The sequence below is a fragment of the Hippocampus comes genome, unplaced genomic scaffold, assembly GCF_001891065.2.
Source record: "Hippocampus comes isolate QL1 unplaced genomic scaffold, H_comes_QL1_v1.1 scaffold17, whole genome shotgun sequence".
In the NCBI taxonomy this organism is placed as follows: domain Eukaryota; kingdom Metazoa; phylum Chordata; class Actinopteri; order Syngnathiformes; family Syngnathidae; genus Hippocampus; species Hippocampus comes.
In genome coordinates, this window is record NW_017805002.1 from 1,837,569 (window position 1) to 1,864,187 (window position 26,619).

A 26,619-nucleotide genomic window follows, 5' to 3' on the forward strand; every position below is an offset into this window, starting at 1 on the left:
TATAGATAGATAGATAAATTGAAAAAAATGGGTGAATATGCATCTCAATGTCTCAATCCTCTATCATCCTGCGTTTTACACTTACACAAAGCAACAGCTGGCGATTAATTCTCTAATGTACATTCTTGGACATGATTATTGCACTGGTTGCACAATATTTTTGTCTTATCCATTCCTTTTGCTCTCTCTCTCTCTATCTTTCATGTTTTTGGATGTGCTGGTCTTCTCAGTTTGTTCAAACACCTTAAAAAAACGAATGCTGTTAATGCGATAAAAACACACTTATGTAAATATTTAAGAAGAGTGTTTTGATATTGTGAAGTTCATATATTGCAAGGGTGGTCTGGAACATTCCCCGCTATTGAGATGGGTTTACTGTAATTATATTGCTGTCCTAGAAAAGGAACCCTGTCGTAAACCAAGCAAACACATCAATTCTTAGCATCGCTATTGTTTTGTATGCTCAGTAAACAAGATGTCAAAAAGCACAAGTGTCTGGTCATTTGAAGGATGCGTATGGAAGAGAGTCAATAGTCTGGAGTTGAATGCGGGGCGACGAAGAACTGTCGTCTTGTGTGTCAAAACGACGGATCGACTGCATGCAAAATATAAAAATATTCCCCCCAATGAACTTCCCCTCCTTGCCTTGCATAATGGGGCGGACGGATGCGATTGGCACGAATTCACACAGCGAGATGTTCCCCCTGTCCGAGAGCAGCGAGACGAGGCAGGGCGACGGGGGGCTGTGGGCTGCTACACGCTAACAGTGCGTCACCCCCCCCAGAAAAAGACCACCCTAGGTTTACAAAAACGTCAATGGGTAGCACTTTTCCTGGAATCCCTCAGTACAGAACAAGCGTCGGAAAACGTTGTGGTATCCTAACAAAAAGGGTGACGGAGGACTTCAGCTTGGGAGAGGATCCGTACTTGGCTGGGTACTTTCCATTCTCCGGGGCTAATGTTTGGGCCCCTGACAGGGCTCCTGGGAGTCCTGGAGGATACGGGTTTTGCCTGGCTTGGCGAGACAAGGGAACCTTTGAAGGAGGTGTCTTTATGTCTCTTGCAGTCCTCTGCGCTCTGGTTGCCGTTGACGTCTCTGTGGGCAGAGCCTCTCTCGTTTGCCCTGCAGGTGTGGGATTGTTTTGCTGTGTCAAGGCTCCGTCCCGACCTGTGAATAACTCTACTGTCGCTGCTCCTGGAGTCCTTGTGTCTGTGTATCGACCGAGCACCCTCCCCTAGGCTAACAGACCGCGTTCGAGTCGCCCTGTTCTCATTGTGAGTTGCTACGTGCGTCCGACTGCTTGTCCGTCTGGCACCGCGAGGCTCGTCTTTGGCTTCGAGTAAAGTCCCCCCTGCTTTTGGGCCGCTCTTCATCCTCCCCGATGTCGTCGGCGTGGTCTCGGCCTGTGAGTCCCGCCACTCGTCCCGCTCCGCCACCGAGCTCAAACTACGCAGCCCTCGCGGCGAGGAGATGCCACTCCGGCGGCGGGGGTGCTTTGGACCGCCGGAGTAAGGAATGGATGCGAGGATGGAAGCCCCGGTGATGTATGGAGAGGACAAGGGTGATGTGTCCGAGAAAAACACCTCTCTGGTTGAGCTGGAGGGAGAAACGTGTTTTTGACCTGGGGAAGACGACATATGCACAAGTCACAAAAAAATTGTGGCTGTGGCTTTCGGGTGAAATTCCAGGTTCAACCTAAAATACAGTTGAGTGTTGACCCGCTTTATTCTTCATTGACGATAAACCCCGATTATAAGCGATCGTTTTAATGGGATTTTACAGTAGACAGAACAAGCAAGTCGGAATTTAGATGTGCAAGCCTTCAGTGTGGTACCATGATGTGTTACAATATGCCTGGCAGCCCAGGGGTCTACTGTAAGAGATAGAGAAGCAAGTTAGCAACAAGAAGCGGCAGAGAAGGTCGCTAACTGCCATAATCTCTAGCAATAGTCGCATAGACTGTGAGCCTGAGAGTTCCGTATTGCTCGATGCTCTGCTTGCAAGTGTTGCTGCGCTGTGTGTTGAAGGGGTCGTTATTTAAAGATGAATGATTATCATAACACGATGCAAATTTTCCTTAGCCTGTCTGTGATGTTTTGCATAATATTGATAGCATTAAAGGTTTTGATGTTAGGGTGGTCACTCGTGAATGTTTTTAGAATCCATAATGTTTTTGATTATTCGATCAAATAATCAGGCATTTTATTTGACATTAAAGTGCGGTACAAAGCCATTTTTAAGTTACAATTTGTGTTATTTGGTCTTGCTTAAGGATTAAAAAAACAATTTAAATTTAAAAATGAAGTAATATCACACAAAGGGGACTGATGTCCTCCCCAAGCTTTTTGAAACAGTTACTTTTTAAGTTAAACTGATGTTTGCAAATGCACTATTTTAATCAAACACAAAATATAATCAGTCTGCTTTCATGAAGGACGATAAAAATCAGAGAATAATTACTGTTGAGAGCTTGAAGTGAGAAGATTTTGATCATTTTAAGAGGCGGAGGATTTGGTCAATTGTAAGTTAAGCAACGTCTCCAAACAATTACTTGATTATTAAAATAGCTGTGGATTAATCAATGAATTTCAGCACTTCTAGTTTAAATATTTTAAAAAGTTTTGACAGTCAGATTTGCAGTCAGCGTCACCAGAAAGTGATCAAGAACAGCTTCAAGCAAGAACAGGTGCTAAGGAATACCAAATGAAGTGTGTTTTAATAATAACTTTACCGGTAACTAGTTTGACCTCCCAAATTTTCGGTGCAAATATCCAAGTGTTCACTTTTTGCACAACGTGCTGTTTTCTAACAAGGAGTTGAAGGGCAAAATTCACAAGTGTTTGATCCTTGAACTTTCCCAAGGACGTCTGCTTCCAAGTCTTTCTGTAACTCTTCCAGTCTCTCGATATCTTTGTTGCAACCTTAACACAAATGGGAAAAGTTTGATGAAGAGGGCTGTTTAGTACCAATTTTAGTTGAACCACAAACATGTATCGGTCAAGTGATAAAACACCTGTTGGGAGTTCTGCCATGTAGCTCCTTTTTAGGGAACAGCAGGTTGTGCAAAAAGTATGAAACACACATTCAAAAGTTGACAGAAGTCAAATGAAGTTAACCTGTAAAGATTAAAGTACATTTTGGGTTCATCCTGAAATTTCCCGCGAGAGCCGTATATCCCGAGCCCTTTGTGAGGAGTGTGCAATCACATCCGTTCCACCTCGTTAAAAATTGCACAAGAACATTGAGGAAGCCATTACCAAGGTAGAAAGAGAAGAGGCCAGGAAAAGTCATGTGAGGATGTTAGTGTTGGTGCTCGGTGTAGTAGCATACAGTAGAAGAAGCTGCGCTACCTGCATGAGGAAAAGACAAAGAAGGAAGAGATGAGGAAGACCCGACAGGAAGCAGATGGTTTGCGATTGAATGCGTAAACCATGATAAGTGAGTACAGGTGGCGTCGCGAGAATGAGCTTCATCACAGTTCACAAATGTCTGCAGTCATCATCGTTAAGGAAACTTGGGGTGAATTTATGGATGCGGCGCAGTGGGCCGCTCCTCATAAAAAGGATCATTTAGAAAAGACAAGCAGCCCACCTGCTTGCACAAATGAATACAATTTGGGAATAACGTATGCCTCTCAATTACTGAACAAATGAAAAAATCGGCCCATTTTTAATGCGACACACCAAATGAACACTTCAACATCTCCCTCAAATAGATGCTTCCCATTTCCCATCAGTAACTCAAATTGTAGCAGTATATAGACACGATTGTTGACGCACAATCACGCGGTAACTGCTAAGCTCATTTGAACATTGTTGCTAACCAAAACAATGGCACCTAACAAAGCACATCTGTCTTAATTATGAGATACCGGTTAAACTGTTCAAAATGAGTTTAAAAAATATATCCCATCAATATTAATAATGTGCAACCGCGAGAACACCCACGAAGGAATACCCAATAAAGTCTGTTTTAAAATTAATGTGTTTGAATCATCTGGCAGGGGGGACCGATATTTATAGCTATATTTGGGGAAAAAAGTATCTAATTTTTTTTTATTATTATAACAAAACATGCTCTGACTGTAACTAACAAACCTATTTTCTGAAACAGAAAATAATAATATGTGTAAATTCATATCTACTGTATATATGAAGTAAACATCCATTATCTGAGCCACTTTATCCTCACGAGGGTTGCGGGTGTGCTGGAGCCTCTCCTCGCTGACTTCAGGCGGTAGGTGGGGGTACACCCTTGAAGTGGTTGTCAGCCAATCGCAGGGCCCGTCTCTGTGTGCCCTGGAATTGGCTGGCAACCACTTCAGGGTGTACCCCACCCACTGCCCGAAGACATCGGGGATGTGCCCTCGTGAGGATAAAGCGGTTCAGACAATGGATAGGTCGATGTTTCATTTTCAATAAATCTAAAAAATAAAAATAAAGACATTTAAAATGAGAACAAAAATACTCAGTGTCTGATAATGTAGGAAATTAAGGTGTTCAACTACAAATTATTAACATAGGTAAGTTAGTATATTCTAAATTAAAACATTATATTTGTATATTGTTATGTGGTTTATAATGTGTATTAGGCTTACCTATGCCTGGACCTTGAGTCTATAATTTTAGCATTAATATATTTTCAAAGTAGAAGTCCATCCATCGAAACACTTTTTTCTCACTACTACTGTGAGAACAAATAATAAAGCATCGTGCATGTATATTGTTCACAGATTCATACTTAATGATGTGCTACGATTAAAAGGGTGGCCGTTGGTGAGCACTTACTACCATCTTGAGTCAGGCCGGCGCCGGGGCGGAGCAACAGTGCCACTTTGCTTCCTCCCGCTTGGATGAGCTCGATGGCACGCGTGTGCGAAATACCTCTGGCCGGCTCGCCGTTGATCTCCACGATCTCGTCTCCGACCTGCCCAGCAAACACACACACACCACATGTGTCAGTAATTTACAGCAGGGGTCTTAAGAATTTTGGGGGAAAGATGGGGTATCTACACGTGTGTGTGTATATCGTGCTGGAGCCTATCCTTGCCGTCTTCAGGCAGTAGGCGGGGTATGCCCTGAACTGGTTGCCAGCCAATTGCAAGGCACACATAGACGAACAACCATTCGTGCTCACAATCACAACTAGGGACAATTTAGAGTGCTCCATGAACCTGCCATGCATGGTTTTGGAATGTGGGAGGAAACCAGAGTACCCTGAGAAAACCCACGCAGGCAGAGGGAGAACATGCAAACTCCACGCAGGAAGGTCGGAGCCGAACCCTGCACCTGTGCACTGTGATGCAGGCGACCACTGTGTCACTCTGTATATCTATCTATATATCTACAGATGTAGATGGAGATAGAGTTATAGATACAGTAGTTAGATAAAATAAAACATATATTTTGATTGCTACTTTGTGGATTTTGTCTGTTGCAGGGGTGGTCTGAAATGTCACCTCTGTGATAAAAAAGATTACTGTTATGACATTTCAATTCATTTCAGTGGGGGGAATTAATTTGATATACGAATAAACTAATTTATAAGCTTGGTCTGGGAACAAATTACATTTGTTCGACGAGGTACCACTGCAATTTAGTACAAATTACTTTGCTGACCCCCAGGTTATGACTTGCAGACACACTCAGTTCGAGAACTACTGATTTTGAGAGCACACACAAAGAGCCTGCAACAGCCTGGAGGAAGCCTTTATTGATGGAGATGACACAGCAAGCATGTCCATCCATCGACTCCTAATCACGGCTGATGTTCTCGTGCGTGTCAGCAGACCACACAAGATGGATCCCCTTCTGTTCTCTTTCTCTCTCCAGCTTGTAGCAATATGATAATGACCTCGCAGTATGCTAACACTACTCTTTTACGAAGTGCTTAAAATAGGCGAGTCAACATATGGATTTAACAACAGGGATCTGATTGCGGCTTTATGTACCAATGAAGGACACAATATTTGTTTACTTCCCATGTGGAGTGCTCAAAACAGCGTAACATACAGAATTGTGGATACGACACAACCACTGACGTCTGTCCATACAAATCATTAGGCAGCCTTTTTCTGCTCCTCGATGGAGGCGGATGATTTTTACTCTGCTCCCCTCCTTGCCTTCATCTTCCCTGCTTGCTGACTAACTTCAATGGTGACTTTTGACTCAACCTATCATTCTGGCCTCCCACTGCATTCTCTTCCCAAAATGAAATTTCATGAAATTGGTCAGCTGGTGCCTCAACGCAATTGACAAAATATTTTTGATGAGAAGAGAGGGGAAGGGAGGGACGGAACATTTGCCAGGTATACTTTGGATTTTTGGAACACGTGGAAGATGGAATGGAAGAGGCATACATGATTGGAATTTTGATAATACAAATTCTGCTGTTTGGAGCTGTCAGTTTCCTGATTCATCGCAAAGTTCAGAAGATGCTGGAAGTGGGCAAGCTGACAGTCATGTTTGATGTGCTGTGGTGTGTGGTTAACATGTAGACTCAGGTGACAAGTGAGCCAAATTGCAGGTTGAATACGACTTTGAGACAATGTTTTGTGAACTGTATCCCAACATGGATCGAAGAAGTGATTGCTAATTCGGCCAATTGATGATCATTGAGAGCTCGGGGCTGACTAAAATTATTGTTGGCCTGTTCCCAAAACAACTTGGACCCTTATCTACTGGATGTTGATGCTGACGATGCTGCAGGACACACACGATGCTATTTACAACCCTATTATCAATGCTTTCCGTTCCGATTCCCCCTAACGCCTCTCCTTCCCCCAGTGACAGTCCAGGTGTGCTTGAGGAGGTGCGGTGTGCTTTGGAAGGCTTTGATAGTCACCACTCCGTGTATCTGGACTGTTACGTCTGGCCTCGCCCGATTCCCCCGCCCGTCCCAAATTTATGTCGTTTATTCATACGGCTGTCGCAGAGGTTTTTTTTTCCACTCCCGTATTGTGTCCCTCCCTTATAGTAGCAAAGCTTGGGATCCCCCTCCTCTCCCCCTTCCTTTATTTGTTTCTTTTTCATCTAAGAAAATCGGGGCGCCATTGTTGGCGACCTGTCAGGCTTCACCCTCTGTTTTTTCGGTCTCTTGGACAGGTTGTAAATCTAAAGTCAATTTCTTTGCTCCGTGCTCAAGCATGCGCAAGGATAATAAATTTCATTCCTTTAGTTGGATCCGTTCTGCTTTCAGTGATGACTTTCATTTTTTCCCCTCTCTTTTCAGAAGAGAAAATATCAAATATTGGAGTATCACAAAGGTACACAAGTACAAACACAATACTCCTCACTTGCTGTTGTTGTGAGGAAGAAAGGGTGCAAGTACGCACTCCTCTCACAAGTGTCGCACAGAAAGTAATACTGATACGACACACCCTACACAGAATGATTTAAAGTTTTATGGCTGCAATAAAAACTGGGGGATTTTTACCTTGATGATTTACATGGCAGTGATTACTTCTTCTGGATGCTTGTTTGAAAATAAATTGTTGTTTTCCTCTCATTTGAATTTTTTTTTTTTCAAAATATCCGTCAAATCCATCATCGCATAGACACACACGGCAGTTTATTGAGCTTTAATGACTCACGTGGATCCTTCCATCCAGCTGGGCGGGACCGTCCTCAGCCAGTCTGAGGATGTACAGACCCATGTTGTACTCGGTGCCCCCTCGCAGGCTAAAGCCAAAGCCTCTGGGGCTCCTGTCCAGCTCCACGGTCAGACAGCCCTACAAAGCACCCTCAGAATATTATGACACTTACATGCACATACACTGTGGTGTTTTTTTGTTTTTGTTTTTTTTAATATTGTTTTCATAATGCTTCTGAACTTTTGTCTTGTATTTCAATGTTTCAACTCCTAAGTCTGCTTTTAAAAGTCACGCTGTACGACAAGTATCCAAATAGACGGGCGCAAATACAATCAGGGGAACTGACAGTAAGTCGAACACCAAGAAGTGTAAATGAAGGGAAGAGTGTCACCATTCAAGAGGAACATAGACATCGACGGCAATCACAGACAGTCACTCGCGATACAGTAGTCAAAACAAGTAAACTACGCATAGGTAGATCATACTTAGTCATTAAGATGGGGATGAACTCATTCTCATCCTTGTGGCTCTCAACATCACCCCAATGGATTTGAAATGAAATGAAATGAAAAAGATGCGCTTTAACCACAGACTTTCAGCTTATATAAGAAGGGATTTACATCCAAATCAGGTGAACGATGTCGGAATTAAAGCAAATTGCATGCAGTACATGCCTCCTACCTTTGAAGGGTTTGAAGGTAATGGGACAAATTAACAATCATAAATCAAACTTTGCATTTTTAAGACTTTGGTGTCAATTACATGAAGTGTGGATTGCATCAATGACATCACCAGATGCTTTTTTTCATGCTCTGCCATGCCTCAACTGCAACTGTTTTCAGTTCCCACTTGCTCTGGGGGCATTTCCCCCGCAGTTTTGTCTTCAGCAAGTGAAATGGACGCTCAATCAGATTCAACTCAGGTGAGTGACTTGGCCATCATATAACATACCACTTTTTTGCCTTAAAATACTCTTTGTCTGCTTTTGCAGTATGCTTCGAGTCATTGTCCATCTGCACTGTAAAGTGCCGTCCGATAAGTTATGAACCATTTGGACGGATGAATATGAGCAGATAATATTGCAAGAAAAATCTTCCGAATTCACACTGTTGCTTTTCTCAGCAGTCACATCATCAAGAAATACAAGGGAACCTGTTCCATTGGCAGTCACGAATGACAACAGCTGACCAGCCAATTGTCGCATGACTTTGCGTCTGTTAAAATGTGGGAGGGACATTCAAAACGGTTCGCATTTGTTTCATTCCAAATCCACTGTGTTCAGAGCCAAAGAGATGGGAATTGTGTCCCAATATTTATGACACCATTAAAAAGGCGACTCCGCAAAGGATTTTCGAAATATGGTTGGTTTAAAAGACTTAAAGAATAGGAATAAAATGACTGATCATTGTCACCTGGTTGGGTCCCGTCACACACAGGGCACCCCGCTCCACTGGGATGTTTTTGTGTTCGGGCCAGGAAACGCCATCTCGTTTGTCCTCCAGGTCCAGGTTGTAGCTGACACACACACACACACACACACACACACACACACACACACACACACACACACACACACACACACACACACACACACACACACCTTGTCAGTTGGACACGCTGGTGTACAACAACATGCTGCAGGCAAAACACTGCTGGATCCATTATGCAAAGTGAAAGAAAAAGAAAAACAAATGCGATGCTTAAGGCTCAGTGGACCAGGGCAGTAAGAAACGTGTGTTGGGTGGTTTGAAGATTTACATTTTGCAATCAAAATCGACGAATTTTGTTTGGAAATATTTGTAAGTTGTGTACATGTTTGTAAATCTTTGGAAAGTCAATTATTGTATATTTGTGTAAGTTTTGTAATTTTGTTCGACTGTCACCTTGAACCACTTTCCCCACAAAAAGGTATACATAAAGAAAGATCAAATACAAATGACAATTCTGACATTTTGAAGGATTGCCCACTAAATTCCTTACCGTTCGTCCTGTAGGGCCGAGCGTTGTCCGATAGCTCGGTGCTGAAGAGCTGGACTCTGTCTAGCAGAGCTGGCACCAGAAGGGGGACCCTTGTACTCTAAAATATTTGTCAAGGAAGACACAATTGAGCACCGTGGTGTATAAGTGTTAGTTATTTGAATTCATTCAACTCTTTTGCACTTTTACACCACGAAAACCTACATTTTTAATGTAGACAGTCAAAGATTTATGGCCACTTCCCTTTCTTGAGTGAGTACATTTAGCTCAAAGTAAACGACAAAAAAATATATATTTGGACATTCGGATAGAGCAAAACCCACCATCCTCGGGGACCACAGTGAGCGTGACCACGTTGCCGGCCTCCTTGATGAGCTGGACGATGTCATTGTGCGAGAGCTCCAGGATGGAGCGGCCGTTGACGGCTGAGATGCGGTCACCGACGTGTAGCAGGCCGCAGCGGTCCGTCGGGCTGCCTTCGATGATACGCCCAATCTTATGTGGTATGACTGAGAGGGACAAGTCAGACGGTGGGTTGACCGTTATAAAATATTTACGCATAAAAAGGAAACCACCTGCAGTTTATGGATTTTCTTCATGAATAATGCCTTACACCGTAAATCGTCTTCTCTGGTTGCGAAAATATCATTTTTAAATGTCGCTGAGCGTGGGGCCACTCTCTAACTTTTATACACAGATTTTGTGATCAGTCCTCTTCCTAGATTGTATTCTTAAAAAAAAAAAAAAAAATCGTAAAAATCATGAATATCCTTTACAGTGGTGGATGTCCCACCACACAACTGCAGCACTACCTGTCTCACTACTCCTGTCCTGTCCTCTCTTGTTCTGTCTCATCCTTTTCTGTTCTATCAGATGGCTTCTGACAATAACAGTATTAATAAATTACAGCTGTGAGCAGCAATGGACGAGACATGACATAACATGCTCCGCCCACATTAGACACAGTCGTGGAAAAAAACGAAAAAACAAAACATCACAATTATTAGCATCTAGGACAGCTTGTTTGAAATCAAGGTCCACGATGACTGCTAAAAATCAAAAAGGCCGCCGACCAGTTCAATTTCGTGCATGGTTCCTGAAGACATTTTTGTGCGTCCTGGTATGAAGTGTTGATAAACCAAACTGGTGTCGCAAACTAATTTTTTTTCAACCTTTTAGTGAGTGCTACTGAGTTTGGCGACTTGTGTTGAGGACCCATAAATGATACATGCGCTTACAAAAAATTGTGAGTTGGAAAAAAAAATTGAATTCATTAGAAAAATAAAACACCGAAATAGCTACCACATTAATACATACGCTATAATCTTGTAGGAGATAGCCTGACTGGTTATAATTGCAGAGCGTTATTTTTTTTTAACAACAAAACAAGACTCAAAAAGTCAAAATGTATGTTTCATAAAAGATGACAGAAATAAACATTTTTTGAATTGATTTCTGAATATTTTCATTTCAAATCTATACATTTTACTACAATATATGCCAGATTATAATGACGTAAATCTCACACAGATTACTACAGCACTGGTGTCAAAGTCAAGGCCCGGGGGCCAGATCTGGCCTGTCACATAATTTTATGTGGCCTGCGAAAGCAAATCAAACATGGCAACTTCCATGATGCTTGCTAAAATATGGACAAAAATTTCAAATACTTATACGTAATAAATAAGAGAAACATTGTAAGCATTTTCTTGTTGCCAAACACCTCATTACATTAATTTAAACAATAGTTGAATGAACTGTTATTCTTGACTTCCTGAAATGATTTCTGTGATAATGGCCCTCCAAGGGAAATGGTAACTAAAATGTGGCGGGTGACGAAAATGGGTTTGACACCCCTGCTCTACAGTGTACCTAGTGGGCAAATGGTGAATGGCAGCTCTCATTAATATGTAGGAAAACAATGCAAAATGAAGGAATTTTAATCCAAGAATAGCTAACTAGCTTACCTCCGTGCGGGGGTCTGCTCTTGGATGTGAGGATGACAAATCCGAAACCCTCTGACTCTTTGCGGTGCAGTGTGATGTCGAAGGACTCGTGGTCCAGGGCGGAGGGCATGGGCAGCCGAGGTAGTTTTGGGGAGCCGTTCACCAACGTCGGCATTTCCTGAGCCTCCTCATCCGTTGCATCTGAGAGATGGGTAGATGAGATCTCATTAAGCGTTGGGCAAACTGTATTGATACTGTGTTCGCACTGTATCGATACTGTGCCACTCTGTTGCTCAATAGGATACCTGCCTTGCAGGCAACCTACAATATTGCTTAGTTATGTTATATTTTATTTTGTATGAGCCTATTTCTATTTTTATCTAAATTGAAAATATCTTTGAAATATTGAGTAAAAAAAAAAAATGAACATGTGTCAATGTTTTCAACACATCAGGAAGTAGTGACAGCTCAGACGAAGGCTAAAGTGACAGCTGAAACTGTCAGCTAGGTAAGAATTTTCTCTTCTCAAAAAAAAAGACCATTGTCCAATAAAAAAGAAACTTTAAACCCAGCTCAAGTAAAAAGAAGACAATATGAAAGTCATAGCGCTGTGTCAATGTTAAAATCAGTGTCAAAGTGTCGTGATCGTAAATTGCCTGTAATTGTCTTTGAAGCACGGAGTTCTTAGAATTCTTTTTTTGGTACATTTTCATTAAAAAATTGTTCTGTCCACATTTTGGGAGTAGAATGATTCATTTTTTTCTATCAATTTCTCTCACTTTGGAAAACACTCTCTCAGAATGATGTATGATGTGCACTGGTGTGTCTAAAAACAGTGGAGATGGACAAAAGAGTGTTAGACAAAAGAGTGATAGATACATTAAATACTAAAGTGATTAAATGTATCAATTACATTGTAACAGATGTAAATTATTCTGTTTGGCAAAAAAGCATGACCTTGTCTCATGCATGGAAGTTTTATGTTCAAAAATGTATAAAACCTTAAAAAAATAATTCCAAAAAATTAAACTCATATGCTTAGTTATACACACCTCACCCAGGGATCGAACCCACGCCGTTAGTTTTGGACCACAATAACTGCAGAGCACACTGACTATTGACCTTAACGCACCGCATCTTAATTCGGGCGACTTGCATCTTGTAGAAGGCATGGAAAGTGAAACGGAAAACTGGGCGATATGAGATCACAACTTTTTCTCCAAGCCGTACCACATGCAACACGGAGGCTGCTCTTAACTTGACGCATGCACAGATGCGTTGTTGCACAAGACGCATCACTGCTCATGACTGATGCAAACTGATGAATTTTGGGATTTATCGCTGTTCTTGATGGTGTCCTGCGCCTACCTCTGTAGATGACCTTCCTGCGCACAGTCAGCATGACTTGACCGTTGCGGGCGGCGTTGGTCATGAGGTCCAGCACCTGCTTGTGCGAGCGGCCCTTCACCATCACGCCGTCGATGCCGATGAGTTCATCTCCAGCCCGCAGGCGGCCGTCCTTTTCCGCAGCGCCATTGGGCACAATGGCCCCGATGTACACCTGGGGGAACACATTCTGACAGGGGGTTACCATACTTCAGCCTGGCTATCATTTGGATATTTAGACATATTTGGTTTCATTTGCATGTTTACATTAACACACAGGGTGCCTTTATTAGTTGTCATTTGGGGTGAACCAACCATCTGAAATGAGCAGATTTATGATGATTTACAATTTCAATCATCGATCAAACTGAAGACAAAAATGCACCTTTTGACATATGTTGAAATTGTGGAGATAGCGCAGTAATTTCAAAAAAATAAAACAAAAGCATGAGAAATATCGGTGTATGGTAGCCGTAAGTTGACTTGACAACTCTGCATTTAACGTTTGTTTTTTTTTTTTTTTCCTCGCTTGTCATTTGCCGTTTCCAGACTCTTATCGCTGTGTGGACTAGCAAAATGTCTGGCCAACAAGGCAAAGTCATCATACATCTGCAAGGATCCGAGATGACTAAAATGAGATGGATTTAAGACTCGTGGCAATCCGAATAGGTTAATTGCTGTAGCACAAAGGTCAACAATTAGTTCCAAATAAAATTTAGATTAACACTCTGACATTAAAACAAAACCATTTGCTGTGATGTTCCATATACTTACTGGCTGCTGAGGACCTTCTCCCCCCAAAACGCGGAAGCCGAAGCCTGTCTCAATGTCCCTCTTGAGGAACACATCAATGTCTTTGGTGTGGGGCTCTGTGGAAGACAAACACGATGGCTTTTGGTCAAATTGAGAAGGCGATGATGGACTTACGTCTGCTCTCCAGCAGAGCTTTGGATTTCAGGTACAATTCGGTGGCGTCCCGCTTTGGTGAGTCGTTGGGGGCGCGCAGGGTGCTCGTGTTGGAGTGGTAAGGCAGTGCCTGGGGAACTGAATCGCCAATGGCATCCATCGTCTCCGTGCTAGCCGTCATGTCCGGCCTCTGCATGAATGACAAGGTTGAAATGTTGTACGTTACCCATTTTTTATGTCACTTAGCTGACTTTGAGTGAGAGGCGGCGTTCACTCTGAACTGGTCACGAGTCAACCACAGGGCACTTCCAGATAAGCATTCACACTTCCACATAGAGATGTCCCAGAGGAGATAAGAAGATGCATTAACCGCTTGAACACCATGCTGTCATTGTTATAATTTGGGACTTCAAACATCACGCGTGAAATCACACAAAACTTAATTATAAAATGTGTGATTTGCTTTTTCTTTCTTTTTTTAGGGCTGCGGGTGTCATCATGTATACTATTGATCACAAAGAGGAAAATAGGCCCAGAAATCCAACTTTGTCTGCTCATTCATATACGTGCAACACAATGACTAAAATAACACTTACACACTCAAATTAATTTACCGAGCATGCATTACTGTAAATAGACTTTGGAGTGCAAATGCCACTAATTGACAGTATCATTTTTCAAACACCTTCCTGTTGCCGCTCAATCATCAGGTCTCTCCATCATCAGGGGTGAGCAATTTTACTTTCATTTACTTTTCTTCCGCACAAGTTTTGGAACATTAGCGAGGGTTGGAGCAAGAGTCTGGTAGGGGGGTGAGTGTGGCTTTAACCGGGACTGTCTTGAGCCTTGTGTCCCGACTCCTGGCTTATTTCGCCAGCTCCATTGTTTTGTCCCACTGATGCATGTCCTGTATTTTATTTTATTGTATTTTTTTAGTCCAGCCAGCAAGCCAGTTGTTTTGGTCATGTGTATGTCAATCACACACTTGTCATAGTGATTCATATGATACACCAATTAAAAAGGAGTTTGATTGTTAAATTCCTTCTTATTTATTTTCACATTCACATTTGCCTTCTCATTTGCATCTAATCGCGAGCAGGCCTGTTTTCGTCATACCGGAACTAGAATCACTTCCTGCTTCTGTCTCTAGAAATCATGACAAATATGGTCCTACTAGCCTAATGCTGTGGTCTTGGGTCAGACCCAACACACGCTGAGCTTTTCTGGCGGCATATTTCCAATGTTACATCACAGCCAGCTTCCAAAATTATCGAGCAAAAAAACTTTGGATAACGATGAGCGTTGTGACTTGATTTTTGCGCTGTTGAACTGTCAATGGAGATAGCATTTAGCGTTAGCTAAAGTAATCACACAACCAGGGGTCACCAGACTAACTCACATTTAAATTTGCTGTCAATAGTTCCTGGTGAGAATTTAGCTTTTCAGCAAAATTGTAGTGTATGAAAATCTGGTCACCTTTTTTTTTTTGAATCTATAGAGCAACGGTTCTGTTTAAGAAAAACAAATCTATTTTTTACTTTGTTGCTTGTTGTGAGTGCTCTAAGCTGCAGGACTGTGATTCCGCAAAAGAGTTGACTTGCCTCCTCATCCTGAAAGGGGCATCCGCTTTTATTCCAAAGTGTGGTTGTATGAATAATAGCACCTTATCCATAAAGGGGAGCTCATCATGCTTCATTACCACACCAATCTCCTGACAATGGCCACTAAGATCCCCCAGAACTGTGAGAGGAAGCAATTAAGACTTTTCCAGGGTGAAACAAAAGGAGGCGCTCAAAATCATAATAAATATTCACATTTCCACCATTTAATTTGGCGCCGTGGAGGCTTGGCCGTTATGCGGAAGGGTGAAGTGGGTGCGAGGGGCGACAAATGAGCTTGGAAATAAAACCGAGTGCTGATTCCACAAAGGAGGCAAAAATACGTGTCGACTCACAGGCTTGAGACTCTTCACAGGCGACGTTTGACCTGTGAGGAGAGAAACAGAAGTCTGTCAAACCACAAGATGGCACTGCCTCCCCGGTCGCAAGTGAAAAAAATCTGCTCTGGCTCCATTAATGATGGATGTACATGCGTGTGATTAAAGGTGGACAGGGAGTGTCGCGCTTATACATGGGGATGACAACACCGTCCTTGCGGGGCTGCTAACAAGACGGCTGAGCGCATTAGCAGTGTACATATTATTCACTGACCGATCATTTCTCCCCCTCACTCTCTCGTCTTGTACGTTCCCTCGCTCTATCTCGAGCACTCAGATTGTTCCCTGCAGATCATCTCTAAAACACCCCCTGCTGCTGCGATCCCCCTCGACCCCACTCACTGCATTAACTCGATTAACAAACAGTCCTCGGGAGCCTTGAGGACCTTGCAGTCATGGACTAACACTTGGCGTGATGAGGGGTTAATGGAGCCTGATGGAAAGTGGTGGAGTATGACTGGAAGCAGGCGCAGTGAGTGGTAGTTGGTGCGCCTGATGAATGGCAACGGTTGGGGCGGGAGGGGGTTATATCTGATGTTGTTCATGTTACTGGAATTGGATCTTTCAGAAGAAAGATGCCGGGAACTGCCGGTGGATTCAGGTGGCTTCGGGTTTACCACATTTTGGGAAAAGATGATACTGACATGAATTTCCATATGATTACAGTAATTGATGGGATGTAAAAACATCAGTAACAACATCAGTAAACACTCTCTTAATTTAAGAACTATATTGTGAAAATGTAGGAATTGTCATAACATAACATGATAAGAGGCGCATATCTCCATGTTGCTGCGCCAAAATATGGCCTCACGCGAAAACGGTTCGTGATGCGAAAAAAAACGAGTGGACAGTGGACGGCTGCCCTAGATTATTTGCAGTCACTGAATAAGGGTGCTGCACTGTACTGCAGAACCCCTGACGACATTCCCCTTATTCATAGTTTATTTAGCCAGGCTTTTCAAAGACCCCTCTAACACCGCCACAGGTTCTTTGCCTCCAATCAAAGCCGCTCCGGTGGGGAAGGAGAGCGGTGGGGAGCTCATCGACTCCACGCGGAGAATCCCCCCGGCTCTCGGAGAAGACGGATGCGTGAAGAGACTCCTCCCTCTGCCACACTCACTCTTGGAACAGAGCCCATCCCCACGCTTATGTAATTCTTGCTCTCTCCGAGTTGTAACACTGCATTATGCCTTGTCGTAAACACAGCGGGTGTAGGTGGCAGTGCTCTGCAGGATTGTGTGGCACGTGGCGTTGGATGTGCATCGTGGAACGATCTAAACTATTTTATTGACATGTTGTAGACAAAGGTAGGCAGATGCACATCTTGACGATTACATTTTGGCCTCAAGTTACAAAAGACTTTTGTTCCTACTGCGGTAACGTAACCCAAACTTATATGGAATGCCATTATGTGCCGGAGGAGTCTTCATCACATTTACCCTAACGCAGCAGTAAATCTTAACTCCTAATTAAGTGTAAAACACTTTGAGGTTCTTCATAAATGTAACAGCCAAATAAAACATAGTAAGTACGGCAAAAACTGAATATGCAAACTACTTCACTGTGTACAGTTTGTAACCTCGTAATCTTAATTGTGAGGCCTGTCAAAACCTAATAACTTGCTCGAATTTATGCATCGAGAGTTGGACTAGACCCCTTAGTGACCCGCTCACTCCATAAATTGGCATGACATTTTGGAAAAATGTATGGGAACAGCTTGACAAGGCCTTTTTCTGTCTAGATATGGCAAGATTTAGGAAGATGAAACCTGGAAAATGGACACCCTACCTCCACGCAGCACAAGCACATCGACTTCACTCCCCACAGGGAAGTCTTTGAGGATGTCTACCACCTGCGCGTGGCTCAATGTTTGCACATTCTCCCTGTTGATCTCCTTGATGACATCCCCTTTCTGAAGGTCGCGGCACCACTGGGCGTCCAGGATCATCTTCACCTTCTGGCCCAGCGGGCAGTCGGCGATGGCGAAGCCGAATCCGCCTGGTCCTTTGATCAGCGGCACGCTCACCAGCTCTGGGTGCAGCATCCCGGTGGCCGACTCGCCCTGCCGTCCATTGGGCAAGGCAGCGACAACTGGCCGCCCGCTGGAGTCGGTGGTGACATAGTGGAGCTCCTGGGAGGAGCCGTGCAGGACGTCGCCTTTGACCAAGAGCGGCTGCCCGTTGATGAGTGGCACAGCCGTCACCACTTCACCGCCATGCAACGCTTGCGTCGGGCGGTTGGCCGGCGGAGGCGGCGGGGGCAGAGGGTCGTCGCTGTCTAGATCCACGTCCGGGGGAAGTGCATAGCCACGGCAGAGGACCATGTCCACGTATTGGTTAACGGGAATGGACTGGAACATCTGCACCACCTCCGGATGTGTCTTCCCCAGGACGCACAACCCATTAATCTCCACGATCACATCACCTAAAATGCAAGAACAGTGAAATCAAGCCATATTCTTTCCACTGTCACTGAGATTTTCCCTTTGAAATATTCCGAGGCTCATCAGTCTTCTTTGATGGTATCACAGAGACAGCTCCTTTCATCCTATCTCAGGAAACTCCTCACAGATTCGTACACAGTAGCGAGGCAATGAATGTCAAGGTCACACGAACAAATATTACACAGTGGTTAGGCTCATGCTTTTGACTTCAACCCTGCTCAGAGTAATGGTCGGGTTCTTGTATTATTGTTACGAACAATCCATGGAAGACCACAGTCCGAAAAAAAAAAAACTTATTGGTTAAGCGTTTGAAAATGTGCGCGTCCTGATGCTTTCTCCTCAGCTTCCACAACTATTGAATTTTTGAAAGTTTGAAGAAGATTGGTTTTGAACAAGCAATTGTAACACTGTATGATCTTGCAACACAGAGGGGCTCTGGAAAAAATCTCCAAGCCCCCGTGAAATGGCAGGATTTTGCGTTTCAAAAATGAGACCAAGAAAAATCGTTTCAAAATTGTTTCCAACAGTGTGACTGATTAACCTCTACAGCTAAAAAAAAAAACAAAAAATCATCTTTTGGTTGTATTTTGGAGAGTGGATATAAAATATATATGCTCCAATAGTAACGCAGCATCAACCTTCAGTTTAAGGTACTCAACTTACTTTAATGGCCCATTTCCCTGGCTGTACATTCTTGAACGGCAGAACCCAGGGTGTTCTTCCAAACATCTATTTTCTGAATCGCTTTTCCTTTTGGACTCATTTTAAGTCCAACCACTTCTCGTACAGGCGGCTCGCCAGTGCGAGGCTAAGCGTGTTTTTGTCTCCTCTCTAACAAAAGAAAAAGGCGTTGGTTGATAAACTGTCTAGATGGACTTCATTGACTGCCTAACATCCATCCATCCATTTTCTGATCCGTTTATCCTCAAAAGGGTCACGGGGTGTGCTGGAGGCTATCCCAGTTGTCTTTTAGGCAGTAGTACCCGGAGAAAACCCACGCAGGCACGGGGAGAACATGCAGCAAACTCCACACAGGAAGGCCAGAGCTGGAATCGACTCCTGCACCTCTGCACTGTGAGACTGATGCGCTAACCAGTCGACCACCGGACCGTCGACTGCTTAACAGTTGAATTTAATTTAGTTTGTAACTATGCGTAGTACTTGTATCGTTTTCAACAGCGGTACGCCACCAGTCAATTGCGATCGACCAGTAGACCGTGGACATGGTCCCAAGTCGAGTGAGGGAGTGTAGGGGGAAATGGAAAAAAAAAAGATTTGTGTGTCTGTGTGCGTGTTATAAATATTATATAGGGTAGAGTTAGATTTCGAGTGAGATTTATGGTACAGAGTTAGGCTTGGCAACACAGAACAGGATTCTGACTCCAATCCAGGATTCTTTTGAATAACCTCTCCAGGGCCTTTTAGCCAAACAACCTGTAACCTTTAAAGTTCAATATGTACATATTTGAAAGCGATTTCATTTCTTTCCACATCTGGGGAACGTTTGAGTGGCTTTGTGTGCCTCACCGGATGCCATTTTATTGTCGTTGGCGGCGGGGCCGTCACTGAAGACATTCTTCACTTGCAGAAACTCGTCGGTGCGGTCGCCCCCAATGATGGTGAAGCCAAAGCCCTGCGAGCTCTTCTTCAGCGCCGTGCGGTACATGTCGCCCTTCAGCTGATTCGGGTTAGCAGTGAAGCCAGGCACGCTGCTCTTACCTGCGGACGCAAATCGGAGTACTTTGTTTCCTGTCGGTGTCCTGATACTTATGTGTGCAGCAATTTACAATGCAGGCACAGGTGTCCAATTCTGAACAAATAAATACTGAGAGGTAGCAGGGAACAGATGGAGGAGAAACTAGAGAGGTAGAGGTTTGCCCTGGAAAGGAGAGGAATGAAGGTCAGTCGCAGCAAGACGGAGAACATGTGTGTGAATGAGAGGGACCCAAGTGCAAGAATGAGGTTACAGGGAGAAGAGATAAAGAAGGTGGACCATTTCAAGTACTCGGGGTCAACTGTCCAGAGCAATGGAGAGTGTTGAAGAGAGGTGAAGAAGCATGTACAGGCAGGCTGGAACTGCTGGAGAAAAGTGTCAGGCGTGATGTGCAATAGAAGAGTTTCAGCAAAGATGAAAGGAAAGGTGATTAAAATACGGGTGAGACCAGCCATGCTGTTTGGACTGGAGACAATGCCAATGAAGAAAAGACAGGAGGCAGGGCTGGAGGTAGCAGAGATGAAGATGTTGAGGTTCTCTTTGGGAGTGACCAGGTTGGATAGGATCAGGAATGAGTACATCAGAGGGACAACTCATGTTAGAGGTTTTGGAGAGAAAGTCAGAGAGAGATGGTTTGACATGTCCAGAGGAGAGAGAGGGAATATATTGGTAGAAGGATGTTGAGTCTTGAACTGCCAGGCAGGAGCCCGAGAGGAAGACCAACGAGGAGGTTCATGGATGTAGTGAAAGAGGACATGAAGGTAGCTGGTGTGAGAGAAGAGGATGCACAAAACAGGGTTAGATTGAGGCAACTGATTCGCTGTGGCTATATGTATGTATATACTGTATATTTTTGCGGATCATGATTCATATTTGAATATAGTTCATTCATAATGTGCTGCACCATGTGGTGTACATGGCTTGGCCACATAAATAATTCAGCATAAATAATATATGCCTGAGGATATTGTAATATAGTCTGTCTACATGTGTTGCAGCTCCGTTGTGTTGTTTCTTCAAGGGGTATTACAAAACAACACCAATGCTACTTCTATGGTGTTTTACATTGTGTATAAGTACTAAGCTATTGGACATTTAAGGCAAAGTTATGTGGGTTCGTGTTGTTTATGCATGTCAATCAGTCCATCCATGCATCCAATGTCTAAGGCGCTTATCCTCACGAGGGTCCCGAGCATGCTAGAGCCTATCCCAGCTGTCTTCGGGCAGTAGGTTGGGTACACCCTGAACCGGTTGCCAGCCAATCGCAGGGCACACACAGACGAACACATACATTCACGCTCACACTCAAATTTAGGGACAATTTAGACTGTTATGTGAATCTTCATTTAAAAAAAAGAAAAAAAAAAGACTTATTCACAATCTGCTAAACTGCTCCTTATTGTAAAGTTAAGTTTGCTGCTGCATTTAGCACTCGTTTATCAAAATTTTACAGGCCTGTATCTCAAAAAACTATTTTGTCGGGCTACTCGTAAGTCAAGTCAGCCCTGTATTAGAATGATGTCAAGTTTGCATTCATCCAATCAATGTGTCTACTTTGTACTCACAGTGGCAGATAATCTGATATGTATTGCATTTTTACCCACATTTGAATGGGGCCTGATTCCAATTTGAGGAAATCCGATTCCATGCTTTTTTTTTTCTATTTAAGCTGCCATCCAGCATATCACAATTTTTCCACTTGAATGCAAACAAATGGAATTGTGTCACTTACAGTGTAAATCCATCCTTACATCATTCAGGACATTCCTCTCAAACAACAATGTATGTTTTAAATACATTTTGAAGATTCTAAAATTGTCCTTAAGGTTCAAATGCTCATGTGTTATTGCTGTGATTGACAGCTGATCAGTCGAGGGAGCACCCCGCCTTTCATCCGGTTTAGGCGACAGCTTCCCGGTGACCCTGACAGGGATTAGAGGATATAAATGACGGAGAGACTGACCTGTTATCGTTGGAGCTAAACAACATTCACTGAAGTATATACGGTACATTTTTTACGCACAGGGGTCTACATTCTCCCCACACTCACTTGCATCTTTTGGGTTTTCCGAGTGCTCTGTAAGTTTCCGAGCAGTGTGTGAGGAATTTAAATGCAAGCGTTCTCATTCCATCAAACGGTTGAGCTGTTAAAAACTTCCAGCGCAGACGTGCGCAGCAGCCAGCGAGGGCGCCTTATCACAGCCGCCGTGGACTCCAGATGTCCACATGCTGTTGCCGCGTGGATCAAGCTGCGCTCATTTGCATAATCACATTCAAATTGCTTGATAAACTCGGTGCGGATTTGTTGCGTTTCTTCTTCTATGTAAACGACAATTTGGCTGTCTGACTGAGGTAAAGGAGGAGGACAAGAGGTATTGGTGGAAGTGGGTATTTCCAGGTGCAATAATACATGCAAGTACTTTGTACATGTGAGCTAGTACACTCAGAATAGGGCTGAACATCCATCCATCCATCCAGTTTCTGATCCGCTTTATCCTCATAAGGGTCGCGGGGGCATGCTGGAGCCTATCCCAGCTGTCTTCGGGCAGTAGGCGGGGGATCCACCGAACCGGTTGCCATGTCAGTCGCAGGGCACACAGAGACATACAACCATTCGTGCTCACACTCACACCTAGGGACAATTTAGAGTGTTCAACCAGCCTCCCATGCATGGTTTTGGGAATGTGGGAGGAAACAGGAGTACCCAGAGAAAACCCACGCAGGCACGGGGAGAACATGCAAAGGCCGGAGCCGGGATCGAACCCATGACCTCCGCACTGTGAGGTTGACGCGCTAACCACTCAACCACTGGGCCGCCCTAGTGCTGAACAATTAATCAAATTTAAATTAACATTGCAAAATAATGGAATGCACTTTCCAAATCTCAAAAGCTGCAATTTGGGGAAAAAAATACATAACCTATGCGACATTTCGGTAGGCTGGTTGGTTTAATTTTTTTTTAGAAACACATTTGTTGATTTAGCTATTTAGTGTTTAGTTTAGTGCTTGAGAAGTGCAGTCCACTTGTTTACATGTCTTTGCCTAATCAAACGTGAAAAGTTGAAGTGATAAACCCACACATTTGTTTGCATTTTTGTTTTAATCTGACGATTGATTTACTGACTTATGTTTACGCTGCACTCGTTTGGTAAAATATGGTGAAAGTGTTGTCATGAACGCTTAACAGACTGAAAGTCAAAGTGCTTAATGGGCTAACAACTCTAAATGAAATAGAGAAATATACTGTCTTTCATATTAATTCATGTTCTTTTGCCTTTATTTTAGCTTTAAACTAACCTATACAAGACCAAAACACTCATCTATATCTCACATGTTGATTGTCATGCAGATGAATTTATTGCTTGGGAAAAGGACCTTGAAAAAACACAACCGCATTGTAAATCGCAATCATAATATTGAGGGGAAAAAAAATGTCATGAGATTATTAGTATTAGTTTTATGGCGGCCTTTGGGCAGTAGGACACCCTGAATCGGTCGCCAGCCAATCGCAGGGCACACAGAGACGAACAACCATCCACACCCACACTCACACCTCGTGACAATTTAGAGTGTTCAATCAGCCTGCCGTCCATGTTTTTGGAATGTGGGAGTACTCGGAGAAAACCCACGCAGGCCCAGAGAGAACATGCAAACTCCACACAGGGAGGCCGGAGCTGAAATTGAACCCGGTACCTCTGCACTGCGAAGTCGACGTGCTAACCACTGGACCACCGGGGCCACTGCCATCAGATCGTTTTTCAAAATGGTTCAGCCTATTTCAGAATAGTCGTGGGGAGTTGAAGTGTAAATGTACTTGTGCTATAGCACATGTGAAATAGGTCGTCCATGTTCTTCCTTCTTCGTGAAAATCACAATTTCTAAATTAGCTCCAACAGGAGAACAAATGACACTGTTGGAAGTCGGTAATTGTTTGTGTGTGTGGAAGCCAGGTCAGTCAATGGAATTGTCTCAATGTTTGTGGGTCGGCATAAAATAAAACATTTGTGCTTTCGCTTGGCTTTAGATGTCTGGAGACAATAATCAGCACTGTAGTAAGACATTTCTCTGACATTGTTTGCGGCGGAAAACAAAATTGGCACCTGCAAGATTCACCATGACCCCTGCTGAGTGCCAGACAAAACATTACCAGTTGACGGTAGACAAGCAGACAGGTGGACTTGTAATTCCTAATGTACAGTACATGTGGAATTTAAGGGGGGGGGGGGGTGTGCACGTGGAATGGTGCACGTGCGGTAGTGCACGTGGAATAGTTCCAAGTAGTAGATGAGGAATCGTTTTTTTACAGGTGGGATGACAAATCTGCAACAGCACATATAGAATTGTATACGTATGTACAGGTGAAATAATACTGTACTCTACATGCATAATGGTATGTGATTATTAGTAATAGCATGTATAGGTGGAATACTACATGTGAAACTGTTGGTTGAGTGGGACACGTAAACATAACTGTTTAGCATATGTGGACAAGTACATAGGAGTTAGTGCACATATAATAAACGTGTGTCCTGTATGTCCGTGTGCAACTTACAATTTTTAATATACATGTGTAATTAATGTATAATAACACAAGTCATGGGTGATGTGGTGGTTGCATCACAGCTGTGGTGTGATAAGCTTGTCAAGTTGCATCATTGATAATCGGAGGAGCCAAAGCAGTTTCATCAGACCCTGCACACCTGTGTGTGTGTGTGTGTGTGTGTGTGTGTGTGTGTATGTGTGCGTGTGCGTACGCGTGTTTATGTTCAAAGAGGTGTGTGTGTGTGTGTGTGTGTGGGGGGGGGCGGCTTGTCTGATTATGCTCGGTTCTGTCTGATGTGTTGTTCCGACAGCTGTTTTGAGCTGGCTGAGTGCCCACTCCCTTGCCCCCCGCGTGTGTTCACACTCTGGCTCCCTGAATCCCTGCACTTGCTAGCAGCGTGTTGCAATGTAATCCACTACGCATCCTTCCTAATGGAGTGCGCACCCACCCCCCGCGTTAAAAGCAGCAGAGGAGCCTCTTAATGGTGCACGTATGAAAATAAATAGCATGGGTTAGCAACAAACAACTCATCCTGACAATCACGCTTTAAGTTAATTGAAGGTTGCCGACCTGCGTGAACCCGCATTCATCACACTGGGACAGAAAGTCAAGTGTGCATAGAGAACAGCTCAAGCTGTTCAAGTACAATTGTGGTACAAAAACTTAGCGGTGTGTTAAAGCAGGGCCACTTCAGATGAGCTGCAATGACTTTTCGCACTCTCACTGAACTTGAGTTTTGTTTGGTGGCTTGAAGTCATTCAAGGTGAAATTGTAACATGTCTTCTTTTTGCAATGTGCCCAATGCGATCAATATGACATGAAAGACCCTTTGAAAGTGAAGTCAGGGATTTGATTCTGAACAAATCAAACATTTTTGAACATAAAATATGAGAAAAGATGAAAAACAACTGAATGGTTAAGCTATAGAGTAAAACACTTTTTCACTATTTCAGTTTGTCTGATATTTTTGGGTGGGTGTGGCTAAAACAGGCCAGCGTGTGTCCCCTTTCTTTGCTCAAGTTCTTTTATTTGCATTAGTTGTCATCGTGTGCAATTGTGATGGCCAGTTAGCTAGCTACCTATGCCGACACCACACTACATGCATCTTCCCTTCACATAATCTGTTGACGTGGACGCTTTAGAGTGTCTCGTTGCGGCATGAAAATCTCTGTGATATTCCAGTGACTGGAGGCATCCCTTTTTCCATCCGAGTTCTCAGTTGAGCAGGGCATGGTTTTAATGTCTTCAGTGGACCAGCCCGTCGTGTTTGAGAGTGGAGACATTGGGTTAAATTGGCAATTACATATTGTTTGTATTGTATCGTTGATTTCATCATCTTTCTGTTAAAGGTGGTACGGCAAATAGTTGAGAAGTTTCAGAAGCTGGAGTTCTCATAAAAAACCCACGCAAGCAGAGGGAGAAAAGATTGCTGGCAAAGGTCAACGAATGCAAAGGTCGAAATGTTAAAAATAGTTGCGTCCTACCATGAGACGTTGAAGCCTTCTGGATGGTGGCCGTCCCCTGGCTGAGCCTCTTCTTGGCCTCCAGGACTGGATTCTCAAACTGGGTTTTCTGGTTAATGTGGCTGCAAAACAAACAAGCAAGTACATGAGGGTGGGCACACACACAAAAACACTCATACACACACACACACACACACACACACACACACACACACACACACACACACACGGTATATACACTGTATATATGCCGCTTTGTGGTAGTCAATTATACATGCACCCGTTATTATTAATTCACACATTAATAACAGTGCACGTACAGCAAAGGCCAGCTGGCCGCCTTCTGTAATGGCATTCAGCCATTTAATATTGTCGGAAATGAACTCCCCCTGCTCAGCGCCCGCTCACGGAACAACAAGCTAAATTGCCTCTTGGCCCCTTGGCAGGGAAACCAAAAGCCATTGTTCCATGGCGAGCCGTTGTCAGACTCAAGCTCACCATCCATCTCGTGTCCACTCGGCTTGTCCAAACAACCATCTCAGCACTGTCACGGCGACCTCGCAGGATTCTTCCCACAGGCTGACCAATAAAATGCTGAGTGCTCTCCTTTTTTTTTTTCCCCGTTTTTTTTTTTTTTTTTTTTTTTTTTT

The 26,619-nt window shown here is 43.6% G+C and overlaps 1 protein-coding gene across 2 annotated transcripts in view; it reads right to left on the reverse strand.

Annotated features, from left to right (window-relative positions):
• Nucleotides 1-19: 19 nt before the first annotated feature.
• The window catches only part of magi3b (membrane associated guanylate kinase, WW and PDZ domain containing 3b), a 135,148-nt gene continuing 108,548 nt past the window's right edge, over nucleotides 20-26,619 (reverse strand). Inside the window, exons 8-22 of one of the 2 annotated variants that reach the window (XM_019857632.1) lie at nucleotides 25,991-26,091; nucleotides 19,777-19,968; nucleotides 17,595-18,230; nucleotides 15,762-15,793; nucleotides 13,829-13,997; nucleotides 13,676-13,770; nucleotides 12,884-13,091; nucleotides 11,537-11,716; nucleotides 9,893-10,078; nucleotides 9,573-9,669; nucleotides 9,005-9,107; nucleotides 7,593-7,730; nucleotides 4,789-4,927; nucleotides 3,259-3,351; nucleotides 1,536-1,622 (exon numbers count right to left, since the gene is read on the reverse strand). In XM_019857632.1, coding sequence (XP_019713191.1) covers nucleotides 3,302-3,351; nucleotides 4,789-4,927; nucleotides 7,593-7,730; nucleotides 9,005-9,107; nucleotides 9,573-9,669; nucleotides 9,893-10,078; nucleotides 11,537-11,716; nucleotides 12,884-13,091; nucleotides 13,676-13,770; nucleotides 13,829-13,997; nucleotides 15,762-15,793; nucleotides 17,595-18,230; nucleotides 19,777-19,968; nucleotides 25,991-26,091 — 2,326 coding nt within the window. In that variant the 3' untranslated portion in view covers nucleotides 1,536-1,622; nucleotides 3,259-3,301. Of the gene's footprint in view, nucleotides 1,623-3,258; nucleotides 3,352-4,788; nucleotides 4,928-7,592; nucleotides 7,731-9,004; nucleotides 9,108-9,572; nucleotides 9,670-9,892; nucleotides 10,079-11,536; nucleotides 11,717-12,883; nucleotides 13,092-13,675; nucleotides 13,771-13,828; nucleotides 13,998-15,761; nucleotides 15,794-17,594; nucleotides 18,231-19,776; nucleotides 19,969-25,990; nucleotides 26,092-26,619 lie in introns of both variants that reach the window. The other variant, XM_019857626.1, reaches the window with a different exon arrangement.